The sequence below is a fragment of the Prionailurus bengalensis genome, chromosome C1 (assembly GCF_016509475.1).
Source record: "Prionailurus bengalensis isolate Pbe53 chromosome C1, Fcat_Pben_1.1_paternal_pri, whole genome shotgun sequence".
Taxonomy (NCBI): domain Eukaryota; kingdom Metazoa; phylum Chordata; class Mammalia; order Carnivora; family Felidae; genus Prionailurus; species Prionailurus bengalensis.
In genome coordinates, this window is record NC_057345.1 from 80,525,202 (window position 1) to 80,550,108 (window position 24,907).

General features: G+C 39.1%; 1 protein-coding gene and 1 non-coding gene across 2 annotated transcripts in view; one reads left to right on the forward strand and one right to left on the reverse strand.

Moving 5' to 3' along the window:
- Nucleotides 1-574: 574 nt before the first annotated feature.
- Nucleotides 575-24,907, forward strand: part of ABCD3 (ATP binding cassette subfamily D member 3) — a 74,720-nt gene continuing 50,387 nt past the window's right edge. The window contains exon 1 of the mRNA XM_043575618.1: nt 575-905. Coding sequence (XP_043431553.1) covers nt 796-905 — 110 coding nt within the window. The 5' untranslated portion in view covers nt 575-795. The remainder of the gene's footprint in view (nt 906-24,907) is intronic.
- LOC122482300 lies at nt 15,953-16,063 on the reverse strand. Its single transcript, XR_006297096.1, has one exon. It is a non-coding gene; the product is annotated as a U6 spliceosomal RNA (small nuclear RNA).

The window sequence follows — 24,907 nt, forward strand, 5'->3', positions numbered from 1 at the left end:
GCACTATGAGATTTTTCTGTCGTCTATCCTTACCGATCTCTCTCTCCAACACACATAGACACACAGATGGTCTCAATCTACCAAACTGATTCCACAGTCCCCTAGAGATTATAACCCTTGGCTTAGAAAAACTGGCTTGCAAAAAGGTTCTCGATTTGTAGTCATTCTTCCCACATTTTCCTATATCTCTTCGGAGTTTCCGAATTTTCGTCTGAATAATTACGGTGCCTTCGGTTTTGTGTAAATGTTCTGTGATGAGGCCATTCCCCTTCTCCCTGCGCTCCTTTAAGAGGGTGGTAACGGCCCTTCACCGTGCAGGGGGGGAAAAGGGGAGGTGGAGTGGCAGGTCCCACCAGGTTCGGTGCAGGGCAGGCTCGCTTTTCCAGTTCTTGGGAAAGGTCGGTGTGCGCGGAGGTGGGAGTAGAGGTGAGGCAAGGGAAGCAACCAGGCCGGGGAGAAGTAACGAGCACCAGACCAAAGACCCACAGCGTCTCAGCGCCGGCAATCCCGGCGACCCTGCGGGGGTCCGCGCGTGCGCAGAAAGCATCCCAGGACTGTTCCGGCCTCCGTGGCGCCCGCGCGCGCTCCCGCCGAGCTGAAGTCGGTGGTGGGCTCCAGCGCGCGGACGACGCGGCGGCGCGCGCTAGGGGGCGGTCCTGCGCGGCCGGCACCGCCCTCCATCCGCGCGCCCCTCTCCTCCCAGTCTGCCCCGCGCTTCCTGCACTAGGGTGTCCGCTGCCGCCGCCGTCGCTGCCGCCGCGTCCCCGTTCCCGTCTCGCTTGCACTGGCGGTGCTATGGCGGCCTTCAGCAAGTACTTGACGGCGCGAAACTCCACGCTGGCCGGGGCCGCGCTCCTGTTGCTCTGCCTGCTTCACAAGAGGCGCCGCGCCCTCGGCCTGCACGGGTAAGAAGGCCCCTGGCCGCGCCGCCTTCCCGGGCCCGAGCGGGCGCGCCCCGCGCGCTCTCCCTTCTCTCCTGGCGCCGGGTGGCGGGTCCCTTTGCCCGGCGGGGTCAAGCGTAGGGGCCGGCCACGGCTACTGCCAGGTTCCAATGTCAGGGTGTCTGGATTTCCCTGCGGCGCCGTTGTCCCCAGTGTTCCCTGCGCCCCGCACTCTGCCCCCGGGATGTGACTCCCCACACCCTCTAGCAAACCTGTGCCTCTGCCCCGGGGCCTCGTTTCCAGTGCTCTCTGTGCCTTTTCACTGCCTCCAGGAGTGTGAATCTTTCTCCAGCGCCCGCTGGCATTCTTGTGCCCTGGCCGCGAGGCTGTTGCCCCCAGCCCACCTGCTGTGCCAACTTTCTGGGTATGTTCTAGTTTTGTCATCTCATTTCCTGAGAGACCGTGGGTTTGCCTTGTGGACGTGTATGTATGATTTGAGACTGAGAATTGTACTCGCCAGGCTGGAGGCTGTTGTCTCAGTCACTTGGCTGGGGTTTGACACGATTCCCTAGTAGTTGCTGTTGAAAGTCGTGATGATGGTTCCTGCCAACTATCCTGGGTCCATTTGGCAAGATTGCTTTTGTAAAGTGGTTTCCCCATGGAGGTGGGTCAGTGAACTCCCTAGCATTTCATCTGGAAAGGCTCAAGTGGTTCCGTAGTATTTGGAAAGCAAGTTTCCCTCCCCTGGCTCTTGAGGTGGAAGGTCAAAGTGTGATTTAGCTGGGGGATCAAGATCCTTTTTGATTATGTTCCGCTGCTTTCTCCTCGAGAGAATCTTAAGGTTTAGCTTTAACTTTGGGCGATTGTAAGATAAGAGGAAGGAAAAGAGTATTGAGTTACTGTTGTGGGGTTACAGACATAATTTTTTATTAGCTGGGAGACACTTGGCTTCAGCAAATGAATGAGGAAAGGTTACTTCCCAAGCTTTCTTGCCATTCATTGGATATTCCATGTTAAATCTTGGCATACCGCTCTCATGTATTTTATTTCGTTCATCTCCCTGGGCAGGTACTGTTTCCTCTTGTTTTTGTTTTGCTTAAAATGTCTGACTAGTAGTAGACTTAGGACTAAATCACTAAGAAGTGACCTTCCTTTCATGAAGTGTTTACTAACGTTCTCCTAGAAGTCTTCCCTATCTTACTAAGGTTTGAAGTGATGGTCTTTCTTTTCCTTTCTAAATTTGATTAACAAAGTTGAAAATGATCTGCATCTTTGTCCAGACAATACAGCCCCAATTTACTTTTCTTCTATTCAATTTGCTTTTAAAATGATTTATTCTGGAAAATATAAACGGTTTTTTTTCTATTGGATTGTATGCTTTCTGAGCTCCCAGTTGGAAATGGAAGTTGTTATCTGGAATATGTCAAAATGTTAAATGCTATAAAATAGCGTTGAATTTTATTAGAGAAATGTTTCAGTGCATAGAACAGGTATTTTAGTGTCAGGTAGGGGATTTGAGGACAGCTCTAACAGATCTGGCTTACTTTGTTTTATCAGAGTATTACATGTGTAATGTGTTTGTCTGTAATATAGAAAAGTACCCATAAGTGGAGAGCTTCAAGATTTTTACAGATAGAACTCACTCATGTAATCAGCCTTCAGATCTGTACCCAGATAAGAATATTATCAGCATCTCAGCGTCTCTTCATGTCCTTTACAGTTACAGTTTAGGTGGCTCCTGATTTATAAGACCATAGATCATTGAGTAAGGAAAGTTTTATTTTATTTTATGTTATGTTATTTTATTTTACATTTACTTATTTTTTGAGAGAGAGAGAGAGAGACAGAGGGAGACACAGAATCAGAAACAGGCTCCAGGCTCTGAGCTGTCAGCACAGAGCCTGAAGCGGGGCTTGAGCCCACGTGCAGTGAGATCATGACCTGAGCCGAAGTCGGACAATTAACCGACTGAGACACCCAGGGGCCCCGAGTAAGGAAAGTTTTAAATATAATCTCCTGGGAAATAGTAGCAAAACAATACAATAGAAATGGTTTTACTGAATTTTAGGTGTTTTTATCATTTACATTTTATTGTAAAATGCGTTAAAACTATCTTTTTTGAGAAACTTAGTAAACTTTTTGGGGGATTAAATTATGCAACAGTTAATTTACTGAACAGAAGATTGTTAACCTTGTGTATTGGCATGAGTAAGGAAAATCTTTATTTTCCACATTAAATATTTTGTGGGAGGAGAATGCAAATTAAGAGCCGATAAGCATGATGTTTAAATTACTGAGATAAAGTAAGTGAATTACTTTAAAACCATTAAGAATGGCATTGAGTCTATTTTTGTAGATGTTATATTTCCAGAAACTTTTGGAGATCTTTCAGATGCTATCTTTGGCTGCACAGTTTGAAGATTAGAAGATTAGAAAATTCTGCCTTTATATTTTACTGGCTTTTCGGGCATCGTTTGTAACAGGGCTAATTAATTTTCCTATCTGGTGCTTAATTAAGGAACCTGTGGCTGCTTGACCTTTTTTCATCTGTGCTTTTATTTTTTTTTTATTAAAAAAAAATTTTTTTTTAAAAATTTATTTATTTTTGAGACAGAGAGAGACAGAGCATGAGCAGAGGAGGGTCAGAGAGAGAGGGAGACACAGAATCTGAAACAGGTTCCAGGCTCCGAGCTGTCAGCCCAGAGCCCGATGCGGGGCTCGAACTCAGGGACCACGAGGTCATGACCTGAGCGGAAGTCGGACGCCCAACCGACTGAGCCACCCAGGCGCCCCTCATCTGTGCTTTTAATAATAAGTTTGTCTTAGAAGATATCCCTTAGAATCAAATAGGTAATAGAGCTAGAAAAGCCACTTTAAAAGTTATAATGTCACATTATTCCAAGCATTAGGAGAACAAGTAATTTAACTTCCTGAGTTATTTTTTAGTTTTGTTAATGCAGTTTTTTCAAAGTAGGCAGAATAACTACCTATATATACACTTCACTGAAGAAGTACCATCAACATTCTGCCATTCATGTTTCATCTATAGCCCCTTGCCTCCCACTCCTTATTTTTACAGATTTTTAGGTAAATATATATATTGAACAGTATAAATCTTGCTTATACATTTTTTACGTAAATGCAGTACAGCAGTGTAACATACCCCTATCATAAATGAGAACATTTTCATCTTCCTAGAAAGTTGCCTTGTGTTCATTCCTCACTACAGTATACTTTTTTCACCTTAATTTTGCTTAGTCATACATTTTATTTTATTTATTATTTATGGGGAATAGTGGAATCTTTGTTTATGGATAAAGGAGAACGCATAATCAGTTGAAAGGAAGTTAATGGGTTTCAGAATGTTGTGGGATGGAGAGAGAGAGAGTGTGTGTGTGTGTGTGTGTGTGTGTGTGTGTGTGTATGTATTACACACACATTAAAAAATGTATGACAGGGATGCCTGGGTGGCTCAGTCAGTTAAGCATCTGACTCTTGATTTTGATGCAGGTCATGATCCCATGGTTTGTGAGTTCAAGTCCGGTGTCAGACTCTGTGCTGACAGTGTGGAGCCTGCTTGGGATTCTGTCTCTCCCTTTCTCTCTGCCCCTCCCCTGCTTGCACTCTCTCTTTCTCTCTCAAACTAAATAAATAAACTTCAAAAAATATATGACATCTTAGAAAGGATACATTTTTGTTAGGGAGAAGAAATTTAAATGCAAGTTAGTTAAAAATGTAAGGTGGTTACAGAATGCATTGTACAGACAGATATGCCTTAGAAGTTCTGAGAAAGGGGAGATTAATGTGTTTGAGAAAAGTTAGGGAAGGTTTTATGAAGAATATGAGCTAAGCCCAGAAAGGGGGTAGGAATGGATAACTGCAGATAAATTGAACGTTAATAGCAGCCTTTATCAGATTTTTGTTGCATTTTGTGATATGAAGATGCTTTGTAGTTCCTTTTTAATCCAGCTTCCACTGCCACCAGAACTCTTTTTAAGAAACACAAATATGATCATGTTATTCCTTCATTAAAGTCTTTTGGCTCTTCTAAAATACAAAATTCTTTTTTAAAATTAAAAAAAATTTTTTTGATGTTTATTTTGAGAGAGAGAGAGAGAAAGAGAAAGAGAGAGAGAAAGAAAACGAGTGGGTGAGAGGCAGAGGGAGAGAGAGAATCCCAAGCAGGCTCCATGTGGTCAGTGCAGAGCCAGACTTGGGGCTCGAACCCACGAACTGTGAGATCATGGCCTGAGCTGAAGTTGGACGCTTAACCAACTGAGCCACCTAGGTGCCCCTCTAAAATGCAAAGTTCTTATCATGAGAAAATCGTGTTCATGATCTGGTTCTTTCGTACTGCTTCTTATCCTCATCCAGCCAAATGGAATAGCAGTTCTGAGTAGGAGAGTTTGCTCAGCCTTTGCAGTTTGATTGCAATAACTGTCATCCCCACTACTTCTCCCCTACCCTTTGGTGTTTATTTTCTTTCAAAACTCAGTCCAGTTAACACTTTCTCTTAGGTGTTTTCTGTCTTTTCCTGATTTCCAAATTGATGTTGTCCTTTGCTCTAATGATACTCTAAGCATTTCTCGACTTTAGTAGTTAGCACTCTGCACTCTGTATTGTAGTAGTTTGTTTTCTTGGCTTCTGCCTGCATCATATTGAGTCTCTTGAGGGCATGTACTGTGTCATTCTTAAATTCCTAGTTTGCATATGTTACAGGATAGACAATTAAGTGTTTTATGGGGTACACAAATTACATAGGGTAGTTGAGGAATTTTTAAGTGTAATTGTCTGATAGACAGTTGGAGATGTAGGAGCAGTAAAAACATGAGTAGAAATTACATGAGTGGGAAATTATAAGCCAATTTTAGAGGGCAGACAAAGACACCAGTCTGCACTGCTGTAGTATTTTATGATCTTAAAACAAACAAACAAACAAACAAACAAACAAAAAACACGAAAAACAAAAACAGAACAAAGCAGTTTCTTTCCCTTCCCATGAATGCTTGTCAAGTTCAGATTTCTCTTCCTGAATTTCAGAGCCCTCCCTCACCTGGTCTCACCTTACCTGGCCAATCTTATCTGCCATTGCCTGCCAATGAGTACTCCGTGTTCCAAATAGGCAATTTTGCACTGTTCTCTGAACAGGCCATACTCATTCTAGGTTTTGAAGCTTTATTCATATTAACCATCCTTGGAATATCTCTAGATTTTCTGTTTTTCAGCTCTTATCCTTTAAGGTTTAGGTTAGAGTCACCCTTTTCGTGAAGTATCATTCAACAACTCTGGATGATCTAAATAATGATTCTTTTAACTTTCTGAAGCATGAATTTAGCATACCTTTTCCTTTGGATCAAACCATTTTATTGAGGGGCTTCTGCAAAAGGTCATTAGGCTGGGAGCACAGTGAGATCTGACATCTGCAAGCCTGGCTGGGAATCTCTCCAGCTTCACATGTGCAAAAGGTGAGGCATTTTTAATTGCTTGACTGGGTGTGAACTAGTTGTCAGCTATCAGGGTATAGCTAAGTAAACCAGCTTATAGAGTGATCCTTTATCCTTTTCAGAGCCCGGTCTATATAGATGGTGGGAACACTGTTTCCTCCCCCAAATATTTTTCAGGAGTTTCAGGGAGATTGTGTTTTTCTTAATTACACCTTATTTCACTTTTTTGTCTCTGCTCTGTTTTATTTTATTATTTTTTTAATTTTAAAATATATATTTTCATTTTTTTTAATTTATTTTTTTAAAGGTCTTATTTGTAATTAATCTCTATGCCCAATGAGGGGCTCAAACCCATGACTCTGAGATCAAGAGTTGCATGCTCTTCCAACTGAACCAGCCAGGCACCTCTAATATGTATATGTGTATACACACATATACGTATACACATACACATATATATATTTTAACTCTAAGTATAGTTGACGTACAGTGTTACATTAGTTACTGTTTTACAACATAGTGATTTTACAAGTTTATTAGTTATGCTTTGCATCACAAGTGTAGCTACTGTCACAGTACAATGCTGTTACAATACCATTGACTATATTCCCTGTGCTGTACCTTTTATCCCTGTGACTTATTCATCCCATAACTGGAAGCCTGTACTTTCCACTCCCCTTCACCCATTTTACCCATCCCCCGCACTCCACCCCTATCCCTCTGGCTACCATCAGATCTCTCTGTGTATGAGTCTGTTTCTGCTTTTTGTTTATTTGTGTGGTTTTTTGGGGGATCCCACGTATAAGTAAAATCATATGGTTTTTGTCTTTCCCTGATTTATTTCACTTAGCATACTGTTGTCTGAGTGCATCCATTTTGTCTCAAATGGTAAAATCTCCTTTTTTATGGCTGAGTAATACTCGGGTGTGTGTGTGTGTGTGTGTGTGTGTGTGTGTGTGTTTACCACAACTTTATCCATTCATCTATCAGTGGGTGCTTAGGTTGTGTTCATATCTGGCTGTTGTAAATAATGCTGCAATAAACATAGGGGTGCATGTATCCTTTTTTTTTTTAATGTTTATTTTTGAGAGAGAGCGCAAGTAGGGGAGGGGCAGAGAGAGAGGGAGACAGAATCTGAAGCAGGCTCCAAGCTCTGAACTGGACGTGGGGCTTGAACCCACAAACCACAAGATCATGACCTGAGCTGAGTTGGACGCTTACCCAACTGAGCCACCCCGGCGTCCTGCATGTATATTTTTGAGTTAGTGTTTTTGTTTTCATTGGGTAAATACTCAGTAGTGGAATTAATGGATCATATGGTATTTCTATTTCTAATATTTTGAGGAACCTCCATACTGTTTTCCACAGTGGTTATACCAATTTACATTCTACCAACAATGCATGAGGGTTCCCTTTTCTCCACATCCTTGACAACACTTGTTATTTTTTGTTGTTTTGATTTTAGCCATAGTGACAGGTATAAGGTGGTATTTCATTGTGGTTTGTTGTTTTTTGTTTGTTTTAAATGTTTATCCATCTATTTTGAGAGAGAAAGAAGGAACCCCAAGCAGGCTCCACACCCCCAGCACAGACCCAGATGTGGACTGGAACACATAAATTGTGAGACCACGACCTGAGCCAAAATCAAGAGTTGGACACTCAACTGACTGAGCCACCCAGGCGCCCCTCTTTGTGGTTTTGATTTGCATTTGCCTGATTAGTGATGTTGATCATCTTTTCATGTGTCTGTTGGCCATTTGTATGTCTTCTTTGGAAAAATGTCTATTCAGATCCTCTGCCCATTTTTAATTGGATTATTTGTTTTTTGTCTTTTTTTTTTTTTTGGTTGTTGAGTTGTAGTTTTTTTTTTATATATATATATTTTGGATATTATCAGATATATCATTTGCAAGTATCTTCTCCCATTCAGCAGGCTGCCTTTTTGTTTTGTTGATAGTTTCCTTCACTTTGCAAAAGCTGTTTTAGATCCCATTTACATGGTCTCTCTTTTTTATTTTTTCATCTTGTCTCTTGAACCTGTCTTTTTAGTATCTGCCTTGATTCCTGTAAAGCATCAGCCACAAAGCAGGTAATTGTGATAGAGTTTTATTGAAAATTTGGGAGTGGTGGCAGGAATTATATCTCAGCATAGCGAACAGCTTAAAATGGAGACATTCTTTTATTTATAAATTCCTTTGATATTTCCACTGTTTTAAGTTTGTTGACTATTTTTCCCTGAGCCTCAGCCATGTGGCCTGTTGCTAGATCTTCTCTGTACCTTTTGGATATTCTCATATCTCTAGCTTCTACTCCCTGTACTCCCTCCCCACTAACTTTACAGCTTTCCTGCATACTTCAAATTCAGCTTTCTTTCTTTCCTGAGATCTGTTCCTTTCAAATCAAGCTCTAGAAGGGGCTGGCTTCCCTTTGCTCAGTTTGACAGGCCCACTAAATGTTTTGTAAAGTTCAAGTATGAGTCAGGTGAGGGGCTGGAGCTGCATAAGACTCTTGGGATGAACTATGAATGGAGTTTTTAGGCCCCATTTAGAACCTCAGAATAAAAAGATGGTGGTTAAGCGAAAGACCTGAAGGAATTTGCATCTGTGTACTGAAACCAACTAATGCAGGTCAAGTCCAGAAGCAGTGTTCTCAGAACAGTAGAGCTGTCTGGGGTCTATTGGGCAGGGACTGAGTACAAACTCTTTAATTAATTACACTTCTCAGTTTCTGGCACATTAGCATCACTGGCCAGGCATTCGTTTTCAAGGCTTTTTGTACTTGCTGTTGCCTTGCCTGATATGCTCTTCCCCAGGTACCACACTGCTAACTCCCTCCCCTTTTTCAGTCTTTCTTCAGATAACTTCTCAGGGAGACCTTCCAATGCCATTCAGTTTACAAAAGCATTCTCGATACACACACTGTCCACTTTCCTAGCTTTTCCTTATCAGTCAAATGTGATATTTATTTTACATATTTATCTTGTTTATTATATGTCTCTGCCTTTAGGATGTAAGCTCCATGAGGGCAGCAATTTTTGTCTGTTTTGTTTATTGATACAACCTCAGTGGCTAGAACTATGTCTGGCATATAGTAGGCTTTCAGATAAAAATTGTTGAATGACTCTGTTTCTGAGATGCTCATTTCTTAGGGCTGTGGTTACTTTTATCTTAAATAACAAATTTTTCTTGCTATGAATGTTGTCTTTTTAAGTATATTATGAGCCATTTAGGAGCTGACCCCTTTTATATGCATTGGTAAAACAAGTCTTAGAAATTTATAAAAATGGTATTATTGTTTTATAATCTGTTTTTCACAGTTACAATACAGTGGAACAATACAGTGGAAACATTAAAGACAATTAAAAAAATTAAATTGTCCATAATGTCGTCACTATAACATACATATTGTTTTTATTACCTCTTATTTCTCATTTATATGCATATAGTTTTACATAATTATAATGTATGTGTTTTGCTGTTTTCATTTAACATGTAGACATCTTCCCTATGTTTCATCATTAACTTCATAACTATAATTTTAAAGAAGTACATAAATACTCTTTCCTGTGACTGTATCATAATTTATTTTGGGCATCTAGTTTGCTTCTGTAATTTTTCTAGATAATACTAAATATATTTGCAGGTAAACATTTCTGTCTCTGCAGAATTATTTCCTTGGAATAAATTGCCAGAAATGCGATTATACAATTAAAGCTTATGAACTTTTCTTAGTTCATGCCACTATTGGGTTCTCAAAAACTGTCGAGCCTTCCTAAAAATTTCCTCAAAGGTGCCCCTGAAAATCTCCTCAAGAAGCCTTTTTGAATTGATAGAATCATTTACTCGCAGAGTTTGGAAGGTATTTAAGTTACTAGGCCTCTGTATTTTTTCCGTTGCTGCTTTCTGAATATGATACTCATTCCTCCACCTCTTAAAGAAGAAGTCTAAAACTCAGTTTATTATTTTAAGTGTGGTCTGACTGACACAGAGTGGAATGGCTTGTTATCTCCTTAGTGATCCTAAGCTTTGTTTTTTGTTTTTTTTTTTAAATTTTTTTTTCAACATTTATTTATTTTTGGGACAGAGAGAGACAGAGCATGAACGGGTGAGAGGCAGAGAGAGAGGGAGACACAGAATCGGAAACAGGCTCCAGGCTCTGAGCCATCAGCCCAGAGCCCGACGCGGGGCTCGAACTCAGGGACCGCGAGATCGTGACCTGGCTGAAGTCGGACGCTTAACCGACTGCGCCCCCCAGGCGCCCCCCTAAGCTTTGTTAAAATCAGGGGAATTACATTTATTTTTGTGACAGTCGTCAATACTCTTCACTCATATTTAGCTTTACACAGTTGTTTTCCCTCCATTTGCCTTCCTTAACCTGTTGTTGTATTTGATTTTTTTTTTTTTTTAATTAAAACTGGGTGCAGGTATTTATGCTTATCTTTGGACATACCACTTACTCTAAATTTTTTCTTTTTGATCCTGCTCATTTAATTAATATTCCTTCTGTATATTTTCTCAATAAATTTAAGTTATTGGATAGGACCAAGTATAGAACAGTGGATTTATACCTCTGTAACCTTTCTTTAATTGATACTCTTTGGGTGTTGGATTGGTTCTCATCTTCAACTTACCGAGCACTTTTCACACCTTTCCTTCCAGTAATGACCTGGCACTCTGACAGTAGGGCAAGGAATCTAATCCATACTGGGCCAGTTAAAGTCCTTTAAGTTGTTACTACTGGAGGGTCTTTCTTTTCTGGTCATGGAGCTGTGAAAATGAGACCTTAGAGCTGTATGTGGCATTGGTTTCTTTTGCGTGGAAAAGGTGGAGAACTCCTGATTTGGGCCATCGTCAAATGCTTTGTAGCATAGTAAACAAAGGTTACAGAATTTTCATGATCCCTTCAGAGAAGGGAATGAATTTGGTTCCACATGACTTTTTGGTGAACTTGTGCTTGTTCTTAGAATTTACCATTTCTGATAACTGATACCATGTTGTCCATTTGGATAAATTGTAATTCCACCCGCCCCCCCCCCCCATCATTGTCACTCTCATCCATGACCTGAAGAATATCATTACCTTCTAATCTATTACAATAAAATACAAGCTGGAATTATGAAGAAGAAAGATAGGCTCTTTACAGTTTTCTTTGCAATTATATATGCCAAATTGAATTTTATAAAAATGGGTACTGTATTTCTCTATTGTTATTTCTTTTGCAATGATTTGCATGGAATGTTAGAGTTGTTTAAAAATGGCATTTCTAGTCATTTCTACAAAAAATTTCACATCAGGCCCTTGCTTAAGAACATTGCTCTCATTATGACAGTCTTTTTATGAAGAAATCACTTTTGTTTTAGGCATTTCTGTCAATGATCCAGCCTTGCATAAATGCAAGGATAAAATTCTTTTACTAAGTGATGGTTGTGCTCTTCAGTGGGAACTAATGTACATAGTAAGAACATTTGAAGTCTTCTTAAGTACACCCATAGTGAGTGTGTTTAAAAATGGTTTATTTTTTGGGGCGCCTGGGTGGCGCAGTCGGTTAAGCGTCCGACTTCAGCCAGGTCACGATCTCGCGGTCCCTGAGTTCGAGCCCCGCGTCGGGCTCTGGGCTGATGGCTCGGAGCCCGGAGCCTGTTTCCGATTCTGTGTCTCCCTCTCTCTCTGCCCCTCCCCCGTTCGTGCTCTGTCTCTCTCTGTCCCAAAAATAAATAAACGTTGAAAAAAAAAATGGTTTATTTTTATTTGTTATATAAAATGTTTATTTTTGAGAGAGAGAGAGCATGCAAGTGGGGTATAGGCAGAGAGAGGGAGACACGGAATCTGAAGCAGGCTCTAGGCTCTGGCTGAGCTGTCAGGACAGAGCCCGACACGGGGCTTGAACTCATGAATCATGAGATCATGACCTGAGCCAAAAGTCTGAGGCTTAACCAACTGAGCCACCCAGGGGCCCTTAAGTGTTTTTTTTGTTTGTTTAGAAACATGCATTAGTAATCCTTTTGCTAGATTAACAGCTTTGAATGAATGCAATTAAATTAGTATAAAATTGAAAATAAAGCTCATCAAAGCATATTCAGCTAATTTGGTATCTGTTGTTACCCTGGGAGACTTCACATTTGAGTCTGACTTTAAGAGATTTTAGTGTTTTGCTAATGGGCGGGGGCGGGGGGGGGTGGAGGGTAGGGGTAGAATGTCTTCTGTGTGGGGAAAACAGCATGAGCAAGGGCATGGAGTTAATGGAGTTATGATTTGAGAACAGACTGTGAAGACATGAAGCTGGAGGTATGACTATTAACTATTTATTGAGCACTTACCATATTTTCAGCATTGTTCTAAGTATTTTACATTTATTCCTTACAAATGGTCTTTTGGGATAGTTGTTTTACTATCTTCGTTTTACCAGTGATGAGTCAGGTAAAAATGGTACCTGATTATGAGAGTGTTTCAGTTTGAATTAGCCATGTGGAAGGTAAAAGACAGAATAAAGCATTTTTATCAAATCCTTCAGGTGGGCTTAGATTCAAAAGAATAGTCAGTCAGTAGTCACTCAGGAGTTAAAAAAAAAGTCTGAGGTTCAATGCAAAATTAATTGTTAAAATTTTATGGCAAATGTTGATACTAAAATACTGGAATCATCCACGAAATAGTCTAAGATTTCTTATGTCTTTTTATTGTATATTACCCTACAGATAAAGAAAACTGCATAAAAACACATACATAACTTAATGACTTTTTGCTTTTAAGATAAACACCCTTGTAACTACACACAGGTCTAGAAATAAATCTTTGCCAGCCACTCCAGAAGGCTTCCATGTGCCCCTTCCAATCACAGCCCATTCCTCTCCCTTGCTATATAATTGCTATCCTGACTTCTATACTAATTGCATCTGTACGTCTCTTTTTTAATTTTATTGTCCAAAGGTGCATTCCTAAGCATTGTTGTGTGTTTTCTTGTCTCTCTTAATCTACATGTCCTGCTTGCTTTTTGTCTTGTCCCTTTCTTACAGTTTGTAGATTGCACTGATTGCATACATTTTTCTTCATTCTCTGTATTTCCTGTAAATTAGTAGTTGGGTCTAAAAGCTTCATCAAAGTTTAGATTTTGTTTATTTTTTATTTTTTTTGGACAAGAATACTTCTAGGTGTTGAGAGATACTCTCCATCAAGATGTATGTAGTGTCTGGTTGTTTCTTTTTGTGATTTTTAGCAGCCATCGTTGCCTGATGCCTTGATCAGCGCATTTATTATGGCTTGTAATATGGTGATATTTGAAATGTCATTCTTTATTTGTAAGGTGGAATGCTTCCATAATAAGAAACTTTTCTTTACTATTTGGTTACCCAGTGGTACAATTCAATTAGGAAAGGTAGGATAGATACATGCTTCTTAATTTACCAGTTTTCAAAATAATCCGTCAGTTCCCTTGTTCTCTGAAGGTGACCAATGAGTTGTTCTTAAGTGTCATTATGAACCTATTGATTTACCACAAGTAAATATTTAATGCTATTTTATAGATGCTTTGGTAGAACTCTATTTTATGAATGTAGTGGATCCTATAAATGAAATATAAAATGTTTATCAGTTATCAACTCTTTCCACTATGTATTACTTCTATATAAATTTTAAGAGCAGCATGTTGGGATTTTGATGAAGATTGCTTCTAATCTGGATCAGTGTATGATTGCCTTTTTTTTTTTTTGATTGGTCTTGCCATAAGTTTGTAAAATGTGTGAAGTTTAAAAAAAAATCCAGCTTTCAGTTTTGCTTTACCTCTATTTAGTGTCTGTTTCTTACTTCATTGTTGTTTTCCTTTCTGTATTCTTTTATTCTTTACACTTTCTTCAGTTAATTTTATTTTTCTAATGTTCTGAGAGATACGAATTTCCAGACTTTGTTTTCCCTAGAGTGTGCAGTTAAGGTTATAAAGTCTTCTCTAATCACTTTCGTTGCAGCACACAGGTTTTTTGATGTATAAACTTTACCATTTTGTAAACGTATTTGATATGTCTATTACACATTTCAAAAATATTTTTATTTTGTTGACCCATGACTTTTCCCAAGTGTATCTCTTTATATATGTCAGTTATCTATTGTTGCATAAAAAACCACCCCACAACTTAATGGCTTTTTGCCACAATTCTGTGGGTGGCTTGTTTTGTCTGGGTTTGCTTGTGAGGCTGCATTCAACTAGAGGATTGGCTGCACAGGAAGATTCAAGATGGCTTTACTTCTTTCTGGCCGATGGTGCTGGCTGGTGGCTTGGGTAGTAGGTACCTTGGTTCTCATCTAAGTAACTTTTTATTATCCAGTAGGCTTGACCAGTTTCCTCATGTGGTCTCAGGTCAATATTCCAAGAGGCAAAAGTAAAAGAAAGGTTGTTGCCACATTCTTTTGGTTAGAGCAAGTCATAAGCTCGGCCCAGATTCAAGGATGAGAAGACAGATTCCTCCTTTTTAGGAGGAACACAAAGAATATGTCTCATATTTAATTTACCAGAATTTCAGGACATTTGGAAATTTTTCTTCTATTTTTTCTTTGTGTTATTGATTAACAGCACAATTGCCTTGTAGTTAGTATTTCTTTTTTCATTATTTTATTTTTATTCCTTCTAGTAGATTGGAAATTATTCTTTATTTTAATTTTTTCTTTTACTGGTGACCCTAGAAATTTTAACATATATTAAAATTTTCAAGGTTAAACATTAATAATACTTTATCATCCTTGTAAGCAGTAAAATGACTTTAGAGCAGTGGCTCCTCTTAGTTTCCTCCTGATTTATATGCGTTTGGTGTGGTGTTGTTTTTCTTTTTTTTAAAGTACTAAAAGACATTATTATTGTTTTATGTAATTTTCATTTAGAGTTATATTTACTACTCTTTAGTCTTCATTCATTTTTGCAATCTGCATCTTCCAACTAGAATCATTCTCCCCGCCACCAGCAATATGATCTTTAGTACAAATCTACTGATAATGAACTTTATGCATTTTGTCAGATAATATCTTTATTTGCTTTCATTCGTGGAAGTGTTTTTCCCCTGAATATTTAATTCTTTATTTATTTTGGGAGAGAGAAAGACAGCACAAGTAGGGGAGGGGCAGAGAGGGAGAATCCCAAGCAGGCTCTGCATTGTCAGCGAAGAGCCTGATGTAGGGCTTGATCCCACAAACTGTGAGATCATGACCTGAGCCTACACCAAGAGTCAAATGCTTAACCGACTGAGCCACCCAGGTGCCCCTAGAATATTTAATTCTTGATTGGCAGTGATTGTCTTTCCACTGAAGATTTGATTCCACCATCTTCTGATTTCCATTATTAATATTGAGAAGTCAGCTATCAGTTTATAACTGTTGCCCCTTTGATGGTAATGGGTCTTTTTCTCCTCTAGCTCTAACTTTTAGGGATTTATCTTTATCTTTGACTTTTCTGGAGCTCAATATGATTTGGTTAGGTGTGGATGTTTTTATCTACCCTGCTTAGGATTCCCAGGGCCTTTTTGACTTTGTGGATTGGTTCATCTTCCATTTTGGAATATTCTCAGCCATATACCTTGTTCTCTTTCTTTATTCTTCCCGGACACCAACTAAGATAGTCTTGTTATAACCATAGTCTCTTACTTTTTTTTTTTTTCTTTTAAAACACTTCATAAATTTGTGTTTCATCCTAGTGTGGGGACCATGCTGATCTTCCTTCTCAGTATTATTCCAATTTTAGTACATGTGCTGCTCACGTGAGCACTCTCTTGTTTTCCATTTTTTTTTGTTTACTTTTTATTACACTCTGGATAGTAAATTCTGATTTAGCCTCGAGATTATTAACTAGTCTCTTCAGCTGTGTGAAATCTGCTAAAACTATTAAATATTTAATTTCATTTGTTTCTGTGTTATTTTTTTAAATGTCATTTGGTTCTCTTAGGTTTGTGTTGCTTTTTATAATTTACTTGGTTTGGTAGATATCTTTGTTTTATTTTGTGTATTTCTTTTTTTTTTTTTAATGTTTTTATTTATTTTTGAGACAGAGAGACAGAGCATGAGCAGGGGAGGGGCAGAGAGAGAGGGAGACACAGAACCTGAAGTAGGCTCCAGGCTCTGAGCTGTCAGCACAGAGCCCGACGCGGGGCTTGAACCACAAACTGTGAGATCATGACCTGAGCCGAAGTCGGACACTTAACCAACTGAGCCATCCAGGTGCCCCTTTGTGTATTTCTTTATATACAGTCTGGGGGAGGCTGGGTAGCTCAGTCGGTTAAGCAGCCAACTTCAGCTCAGGTCATGATCTCACAGTTCATGGATTTGAGCCCCATGTCAGGCTCTGTGCTGACAGCTCAGAGTCTGGAGCCTGTTTCAGATTCTCTGTCTCCCTCTCTCTTTGCCCCTCTCCAGCTCTCACTCTGTCTCTGTCTCTCTCAAAAATAAAATAAAAAACGTTAAAAAAAATTTTTAAAGACAGTCTGCATTGTCTTTTAGGATGTGTTTGGCAGTTCCAACGTCTGAAATCTTTTTGGGTCTCCTGTTTTCTTTAATTTCTTCTGGCTCCTGTTTATGGAGTCCGTTTGCTGTGTTCTTGGTTACTTTGATTATGGTCTGGACATTTTATTTCAAATTACTTACAGGGTTGTGCGTAGGTGGCTCAGTTGGTTAAACAATCCAGCTCTTGACTTTGGCTTAGGTCATGATCTCACAGTTTGTGGGTTCAAGCCCTGTGTTGGGCTCTGTGCTGACAGTTTGGAACCTGCTTGGGATTCTCTCTCTCTGCCTCTCCCCCTACTCATGTGCTCTGTCTCTCTCACTCTCTCAAAATAAATAAATAAATAAACTTAAAAAAAACCTAAAATTACTTGTAGGAATAGTTTTGAGGCTTATAGTAAACATACTTTTCTTTCAGGAGGAAAGTTTGCTTTTTACAGTACCTGTAGGCATTATCATTCAGGTATCATTCAGGTTCAACTTAAACCAAATTCCTTAAGAGCACAGTCTAAAAAAAATTTTTTTTAATGTTTATTTATTATTGAGACACAGGGAGAGACAGAGCATGAGCAGGGGAGGGGCTGAGAGAGAGGGAGGCACAGAATCTGAAGCAGGTTCCAGGCTCTGAGCTGTCAGCACAAAGCCCCATGCGGGGCCTGAACTCAAACCGTGAGATCATGACCTGAGCCGAAGTCGGATGCTCAACCAACTGAGCCACCCAGGCGCCCCCAGTCTAAAATTTTTAGTACAGCATTTTAATAAACGCGAAACTGACATTTCAGAGTCCATATTTTTGTTTCCCAGTGGAGTCATATCATTATGTGTCCACATTACTGTCATGTTAACAATGCCTTTCAAATCAGTAACTCTACTCTTGAACTTCAAATGTAAAGTTTTTAAAAATTGTCTTCTGGACAATTCCATATAGTTATCTTACGGGAACTTGAAATCGAACATGTTTACAGTGAGTCCACTTATTTCCCTAACTGCTTTTTCTTTTTTTTTTTTTAATGTTTATTTTTGACAGAGAGAGAGAGAAGTGGGGGTGGAGACAGACTCGGGCATGAGCGTAGGAGGAGCAGAGAGAGAGAGGGAGATACAGAAACCGAAGCAGGTTCCAGGCTCTAAGCTGTCAACACACAGCCTGACGCAAGGCATGAACTCAGGAACTGAGAGATCATGACCTCAGCTGAAGTTGGATGCTTGACCGACTGAGCCACCCAGGCGCCCCTCTGAATGCTTTTTCTACCGTTATTTTTTTTTATGGCTAACAGAATCACTGTCCTCCAGTCACTCACGGTGTAATTGTTTGTGAAACCTGAGGAAAATGATCTTTGCCTTTCATGGCATCAGTTTGGAACTGATGGTTTCTACTATCTCCTCTATCTTTACACAGTTTTTAAAGTCTATGTTCTTCTCCACTTTTTTCCATATTCATTCGAACCTTGAACAATGTAGGGATTAGGAGTACTGAACTCCCACGCATTTGACAATCTGTGTATAATTTTGGACTTCCCCCAAATTTAACTACTAATAGCCTATTATTAACTGACCAGAAGAAGCCTTACTGATAACATATTGATGAACACATATTTAGTATATTATATGCATTATGTACTGTATTCTTATAGTGAAGTAAGCTAGAGAAAAGAAACTATTACTCAGAAAATCATAAGAGAAAAATGCATTTACAGTCTCATACTGTAAAAAATCTGTGTGTAAGTGGCCCCGTACAGTTCAAACCTGTATTGTTAAGGGTTGGCTGTAGTCCCAGCTCTGATCTGTTCCCTCACTCTGTCATTTCTAGCAGTTTCCCTATCTTTCTTTCCATTCTGATAGCCACCGCCTATGTTCAGGTCTTCACCTTCGGGCCCTAATTAACCTCATTTGGGTGTATGCCATGTAGGCGCACGCACACACACACACATGCGCGCGCGCACACACACACACACACACACAATTTGATGTGGCTATGGAAATGAATTGAAAGAGCTTAGAGATGATAAGGAAACTATTTAGAAAGTAGGTAGGAAGAGTATAGTACTTCATGTGAGAAATTTTGATGGCCTGAATTGAAGTCCTGGAAGTACAGATGAAATGAAGAGCATAAGAGAGCGATTGGATATGAAGAGTATGAGAAAGGGAGAATACTTAAGAATAATTCCCAAGTTTGTGGTTTGGGTAGATGAAGGTACATTCACTGAGTTAGGGCCCAGGTTCAGTATGAGAAGATGAAAGACTAGATTTGGGGTAGAAAAGTAAGTTTAGAAGTATTCATTAAATATTATTTAATTTTTAGAATTTTATTTTGGAATATACTAATAAATTGATTATTCCATCAACACTAATGAAGCAGTGATTTAAAACCAATTCATTGTTTACAAAAGAAAAATAATATAAAATAATCTTGGACATTAACTGGAATAAATAATTCTTTATACTCTTTTACCCCCAGCACTGGTAATGAATTGTAGCAATATTATTTCACCTATCACTTTAAATGAATGTTGATTCCATTTTTATTGACCTTAAAATTTTTGCCTGTATTTAAATGGTAAATTTGTAGAAGAACTGTAAGAAAAAAAGTAGTATATGCTTAATTTCATGCTTATACATATTTAAGGAAGCACCAGTTTCATTTAAGGCCAATGGTGGGATCTGTAAGAATTTGTTTTTTTTCCTTCAAAAGAGGTTCATACATTATCCCAAGTCTGAGAAATACTGGCCTGGAAGAATGAACTAGGTGAGAAAAGCTTTAGGGACAAAATTACTGTTCTGGTTAAATAAATTCTGATTGAGGTTTTCAGAATTGTTTTCTTCCTTTTTTAGTTTGAAAGCTCTTATCTAAAAACTTCTTTGTTTTAATTCTTGACAATTTCTTTTTCCTAGTCTTTAGTTGTCTCTTCCCATCTTTAGGGAACTTCCTGCCTGTTAATTTTATATGTTTTGCCAGCAGTATTAAGGAACAATTAACTCCATCTCCCCCTCCCTCACCTCTCCAAAAATAAAGAACAAACAAAATGCACTATTCTCTTATGTTCTTAGGAAAGAATCTTTCCTAGGTATCTGTTAGTATTTTTTTTTTAATTTTTTTTTTTTAACGTTTATTTATTTTTGGGACAGAGAGAGACAGAGCATGAATGGGGGAGGGGCAGAGAGAGAGGGAGACACAGAATCGGAAACAGGCTCCAGGCTCTGAGCCATCAGCCCAGAGCCCGACGCGGGGCTCGAACTCACGGACCGCGAGATCGTGACCTGGCTGAAGTTGGACGCTTAACCGACTGCGCCACCCAGGCGCCCCTGTTAGTATTTTTTTTTATGGCTTTATTGAAACATTATTGATAGACAGTAAACTGCCGATATTTAAAGTATACAACTTGATGAGTTTTGGCTTGTAACACCTCTGAAATAATTATTGTAATCAAGGTAACGAACATTTCCATCATCCCAAAGTTCCTTGTGACCCTTTGTAGTCAGTCTCCTCCTTGCCCTTAGCTTGAAGCAACCACTAATCTGCCTTCTGTAACTACAGATTGGTTTTAGTTGCTCTAGAATTTCCTAAGTGGAATCATACGTTATATACTTTTTTGTCTAACTACTTTCTGTCAGCATATTGCTGTTGAGATTCATCCATGTTGTGTGTATCAATAGTTTGTTTTTTAAATTGTTGAGTGCATTTTATGGATATACCACTTGCTTGTTGATGGACATTTGGATTGTTTCCAGTTTTTGACCATTAAAAATAAAGCTGCTGTGAACATTTATGTAGAGTATATGTATGGATGTATGCTTTCATTTCTCTTGAGCAAATAGGAATGGCTAGGTTGTATGGTAGGTGTATGTTTAACATTTTTTTTTTGAGACAGAGCATGAGCGGGGGGGGGGGGGGGGGGGGCAGAGAGAGAGGGAGACACAGAATCTGAAGCAGGCTCCAGGCTCTGAGCTGTCAGCACAGAGCCCAATGCGGGCCTCGAACTCACAGAACGTGAGATCATGACCTGAGCCAAAGTCGGACCCTCAACCAGCTGAGCCATCCAGGCGCCCCTGTTTAACTTTTTAAGAAACTGTTTTCCAAAGTGATTGTATCATTTTATATTCCCATCAACAGTGTATAGGAAGATTCCAGTTGTTCCACATCCTTGATAATTCTTGGTATGATCAGTCTTTTTAATCTGAGCCATTCTAGTGGATGAGTGTAGTGGTGTCTCACTGTGATTTAATTTGCATTTCTCTAAGAACTAAGGGAACGTTTGAGCATTATTCATGTGTTTATTTTCCATCCATACATTTTCCTTGGCACAGTGTCTGTTTAAATCTTTAAAGGAATTGTCTTCTTATTTGACTTAAGATTATTATGTATTCTGAATATGCCTTTTTCTGGAATATATGTTTTGTTTTGTTTTGTTTTTAAGTTTATTTATTCTGAGAGAGAGCACATGAGGTGGGGAGGAGCAGAGAGAGAATCCCAAGCAGGCTCTGCACTAGTAGCCTGAGATCACCACATGAGCCGAAATCAAGAGTTGCATGGTTAACTGAGCCATCCAGGTGCTTCTGGAAATATGCTTTATAAATATTTTCTTTATCTTTTGAAGAACAAACATTTAAAATTTTGATGAAATCCAAGTTATTGATTTTTTTTTTTTTCTGGTACAGCTTGTATTTTGTGTGTCCTATTTAAGAAGTCTTTGTTTTAACTCAGGGTTACTAAGGTTTTTTTCCTGTTTTCTTCTAGAAGTTTCATAGTTTTAGCTCTTACATTTAGGTCTGTGTTCCACTTCCAATTCTTTTTTGTATATGGTGTGCAATAAGTGGTAGGATTAATTTATTTTACATATGGCTGTCCAGTTGATCTGGTACATTTGTTAAAAAGATTGTTCTTGGGGGGCGCCTGGGTGGCGCAGTCGGTTAAGCGTCCGACTTCAGCCAGGTCACGATCTCGCGGTCCGTGAGTTCGAGCCCCGCGTCGGGCTCTGGGCTGATGGCTCAGAGCCTGGAGCCTGTTTCCGATTCTGTGTCTCCCTCTCTCTCTGCCCCTCCCCCGTTCATGCTCTGTCTCTCTCTGTCCCAAAAATTAAAAAATAAATGTTGAAAAAAAAAATTAAAAAAAAAGATTGTTCTTGGGGCACCTGGGTGGCTCAGTTGGTTAAGCATCTGACTTTGGCTCAGGTCATGATCTGGTGGTTTGTGAGTTTGAGTCCTGTGTTGGGCTCTGTGCTGACAGTTCAGAACTTGGAGCCTTTGTCTCCCTCTTTGTCCCTCCCCTACTTGTGCTCTATCTCTCTTTCTTTTTCTCTCAAAAATAAATAAACATTAAAAAATTTACATAAAAAAAGATTATTCTTTCCCCATTCAATTATCTTAGCACCTTTGTCTTAAATCAATTGGCCATAGGTGGAGCTGGATGCTGCACTTGATCCCGCAACCCTGGGATCATGACCTGAGCCAAAATGAAGAGTCAGATGCCAAGGGTGCCTGGGTGGCTCCATCATTTGAGCATCTGACTCTTGATTTTGGCTTAGGTTATGATCCCAGGGTCAAGGGATTGAGCCCCTGTGTCTGGCTCCACGCTGAGCATGGAGCCTGGTTGAGATTCTCTCTCTCTCTCTCTCTCTCTCTCTCTCTCTCTCTCTCTCTCTCTGCCTCTGCCCCTCTGCCACTTGCACTTACCCTCTGTCTCTAAAATTAAAAAAAAAAAAAAACTTTTCTGATGAGATTGGTGGCAGTATTAACAAATATAATTTTTAAAATATTGCATAATAGGGGCACCTGGGTGGCGCAGTCGGTTAAGCGTCCGACTTCAGCCAGGTCACGATCTCGCGGTCCGTGAGTTCGAGCCCCGCGTCGGGCTCTGGGCTGATGGCTCAGAGCCTGGAGCCTGTTTCCGATTCTGTGTCTCCCTCTCTCTCTGACCCTCCCCGGTTCATGCTCTGTCTCTCTCTCTCCCAAAAATAAATAAACGTTGAAAAAAAAAATTAAAAAAAAAATATTGCATAATAAAATATATTACATTTGGAAGGTCTGCTACACAACTCAGTGAATCAGTATTTTCCAAAACTCAAATGCATATTACAAAATTTTGCATGGATAAAATATCCACTAAAAGTAATGCACTATAGACCAATGGATTTTATTGTATAGGGTACAAAGAGGTTCATTGATTTCATACTGCACTGTAACATTATAGTTATGAAAATTATGAAGTACTCCCATTTGACAACTATCTGTATCACAATAGAAAGAATGACTCTGATATGAGAACCCAGTTTTCTTCTATTAAGTCAGACATGAATAAGATTTTCCGAAATATAAGACAGTGCCACTTTCCTAACTAACTTTTTTGTTTGGGAAAATATAGCTATTTTTATAAAAAATTTATGTAACATTATCCTTAAATGAATTTTGTTGTACTCTGAAATGTAACAAGACAACTATTGACTAATGACTTGTAGTTATTACAGATACCTTGCCATTAGTGTAAAAATCAGCAATATATTTTGAACACGTTGACCTTTATTTTAATGCATTTAGCTGGTTAGTTGATCTTTTTGGTAGCCAAAGAATACACAAGAGTAGAAGACATGACTGTCGTAGAGCCTTTTTTAGTTTCATAAGATAAAAATGAAGAAAAGGTAAATACTGAATATTTGTTAGAATTGAATCTGCCTACTGGTAAGTAGATCATGTTTTGGAAGTAAATTAACTTCTCTCCAGGCTGTAGCATGACATTTCAAGTGAAAACATGTAACTCAATAATTAGGATTCTGGCATACTAATTCTAATAAATTCTAATTTATCATAAAATTTATCATAAAATTCTAATTTATCCCAAATGATCTACATATATTTATGTAGCTAGTGTCTTCAATATTGAGAACTTTCATGGAAACATTAAATAATTCTTTTTTTAAAAGTTTATTTATTTATTTGGAGACAGAGAGTGCGAGTGGGGGAGGGGCAGAGAAAGGGGGAGAATCTCAAGCAGGCTCCGTGCTGTCAGTGCCTGACGCCAGGCTAGAACTCACAAAACTGAGATCGTGACCTGAGTCAAAATCAAGAGTGGGATGCTCAACTGACTGAGCCACCCAGACACCCCTTAAAGAATTGTTTTAAAAAGTGGAATTTAGAAAGCCTGTAAAAGAGAGCTCATAATTAATTGCACCTGCCTGAACATACATATAAAGGCATTTTCTAAAACAGTTTTACAATCTCATAAAAAATTTAAAACAGAAAAGCAATCCTGTAATACAATTGAAAATAGAAAAAATAATAAACCCAAGCACTCTTAGAATAAGAGCATTTACTAAACTGTAGTTAAGTTTGGCTTGCTAGCCTTGTTCAGTGATCTGGTATCTTATAACTGAAAGTGTTCATTTTAGATTGTTGGAGCCCCACTAAGTGTTGAACATAGAGGATTGAACAATATATGCCCCCTGTAGACACGGAGGTATGCTCCCACATTCCCCTCAAATAAGGGCTTACTGTCCAGCTATAAGGAGTTGGATAACCAAGTGACCCCTTCTACCTGCATCTTAGAGTCTGCCTTTGTTACAGAGTCACCTTCCCCAAGTGATTGACCTTTCTGGACCAGCATGCATTTGTAGACTGAACAAGGAAAAGGTAAAAAGACCTGGTCTTTTCAACCTTTCACAGAGCACTCTTATGGACAGTACTTGCTACAGGGTTTCCTGCCTGGTTGGTTGAAATTTTATTGGGCCTGCATCACAGTTTGAGTTTTGTCCAGACTTGCTTTCCTTGCTTTCCTTTCATAGGTATTGATCCCCAGTAAACATTTTGTACCCCAAACAGCACCTCATGTCTACTTTGGAGCGACCAACCTGCAGTAGCTCCTGATCTAATGGAACTGATTTATAGGGAGGAATTATCCATCAATGAGATTTAAAATGTGATCAGTGTTGTACAGAATTATAGGGTTCTATGATAATGTGTTACAAAAAGAACCTAAGCCTGATTATTATGTTGTTTAGGGAGGTAACCTAAATTAGTGGTCAGACCTAGATGTAATTACCAGATTAATTGCTTTTGAGTAGCATGAACCATGCCACTTAGGTACCAAGTCAGTTTTCTATTTGTAATATGGAATGGCACATGGTCCTTC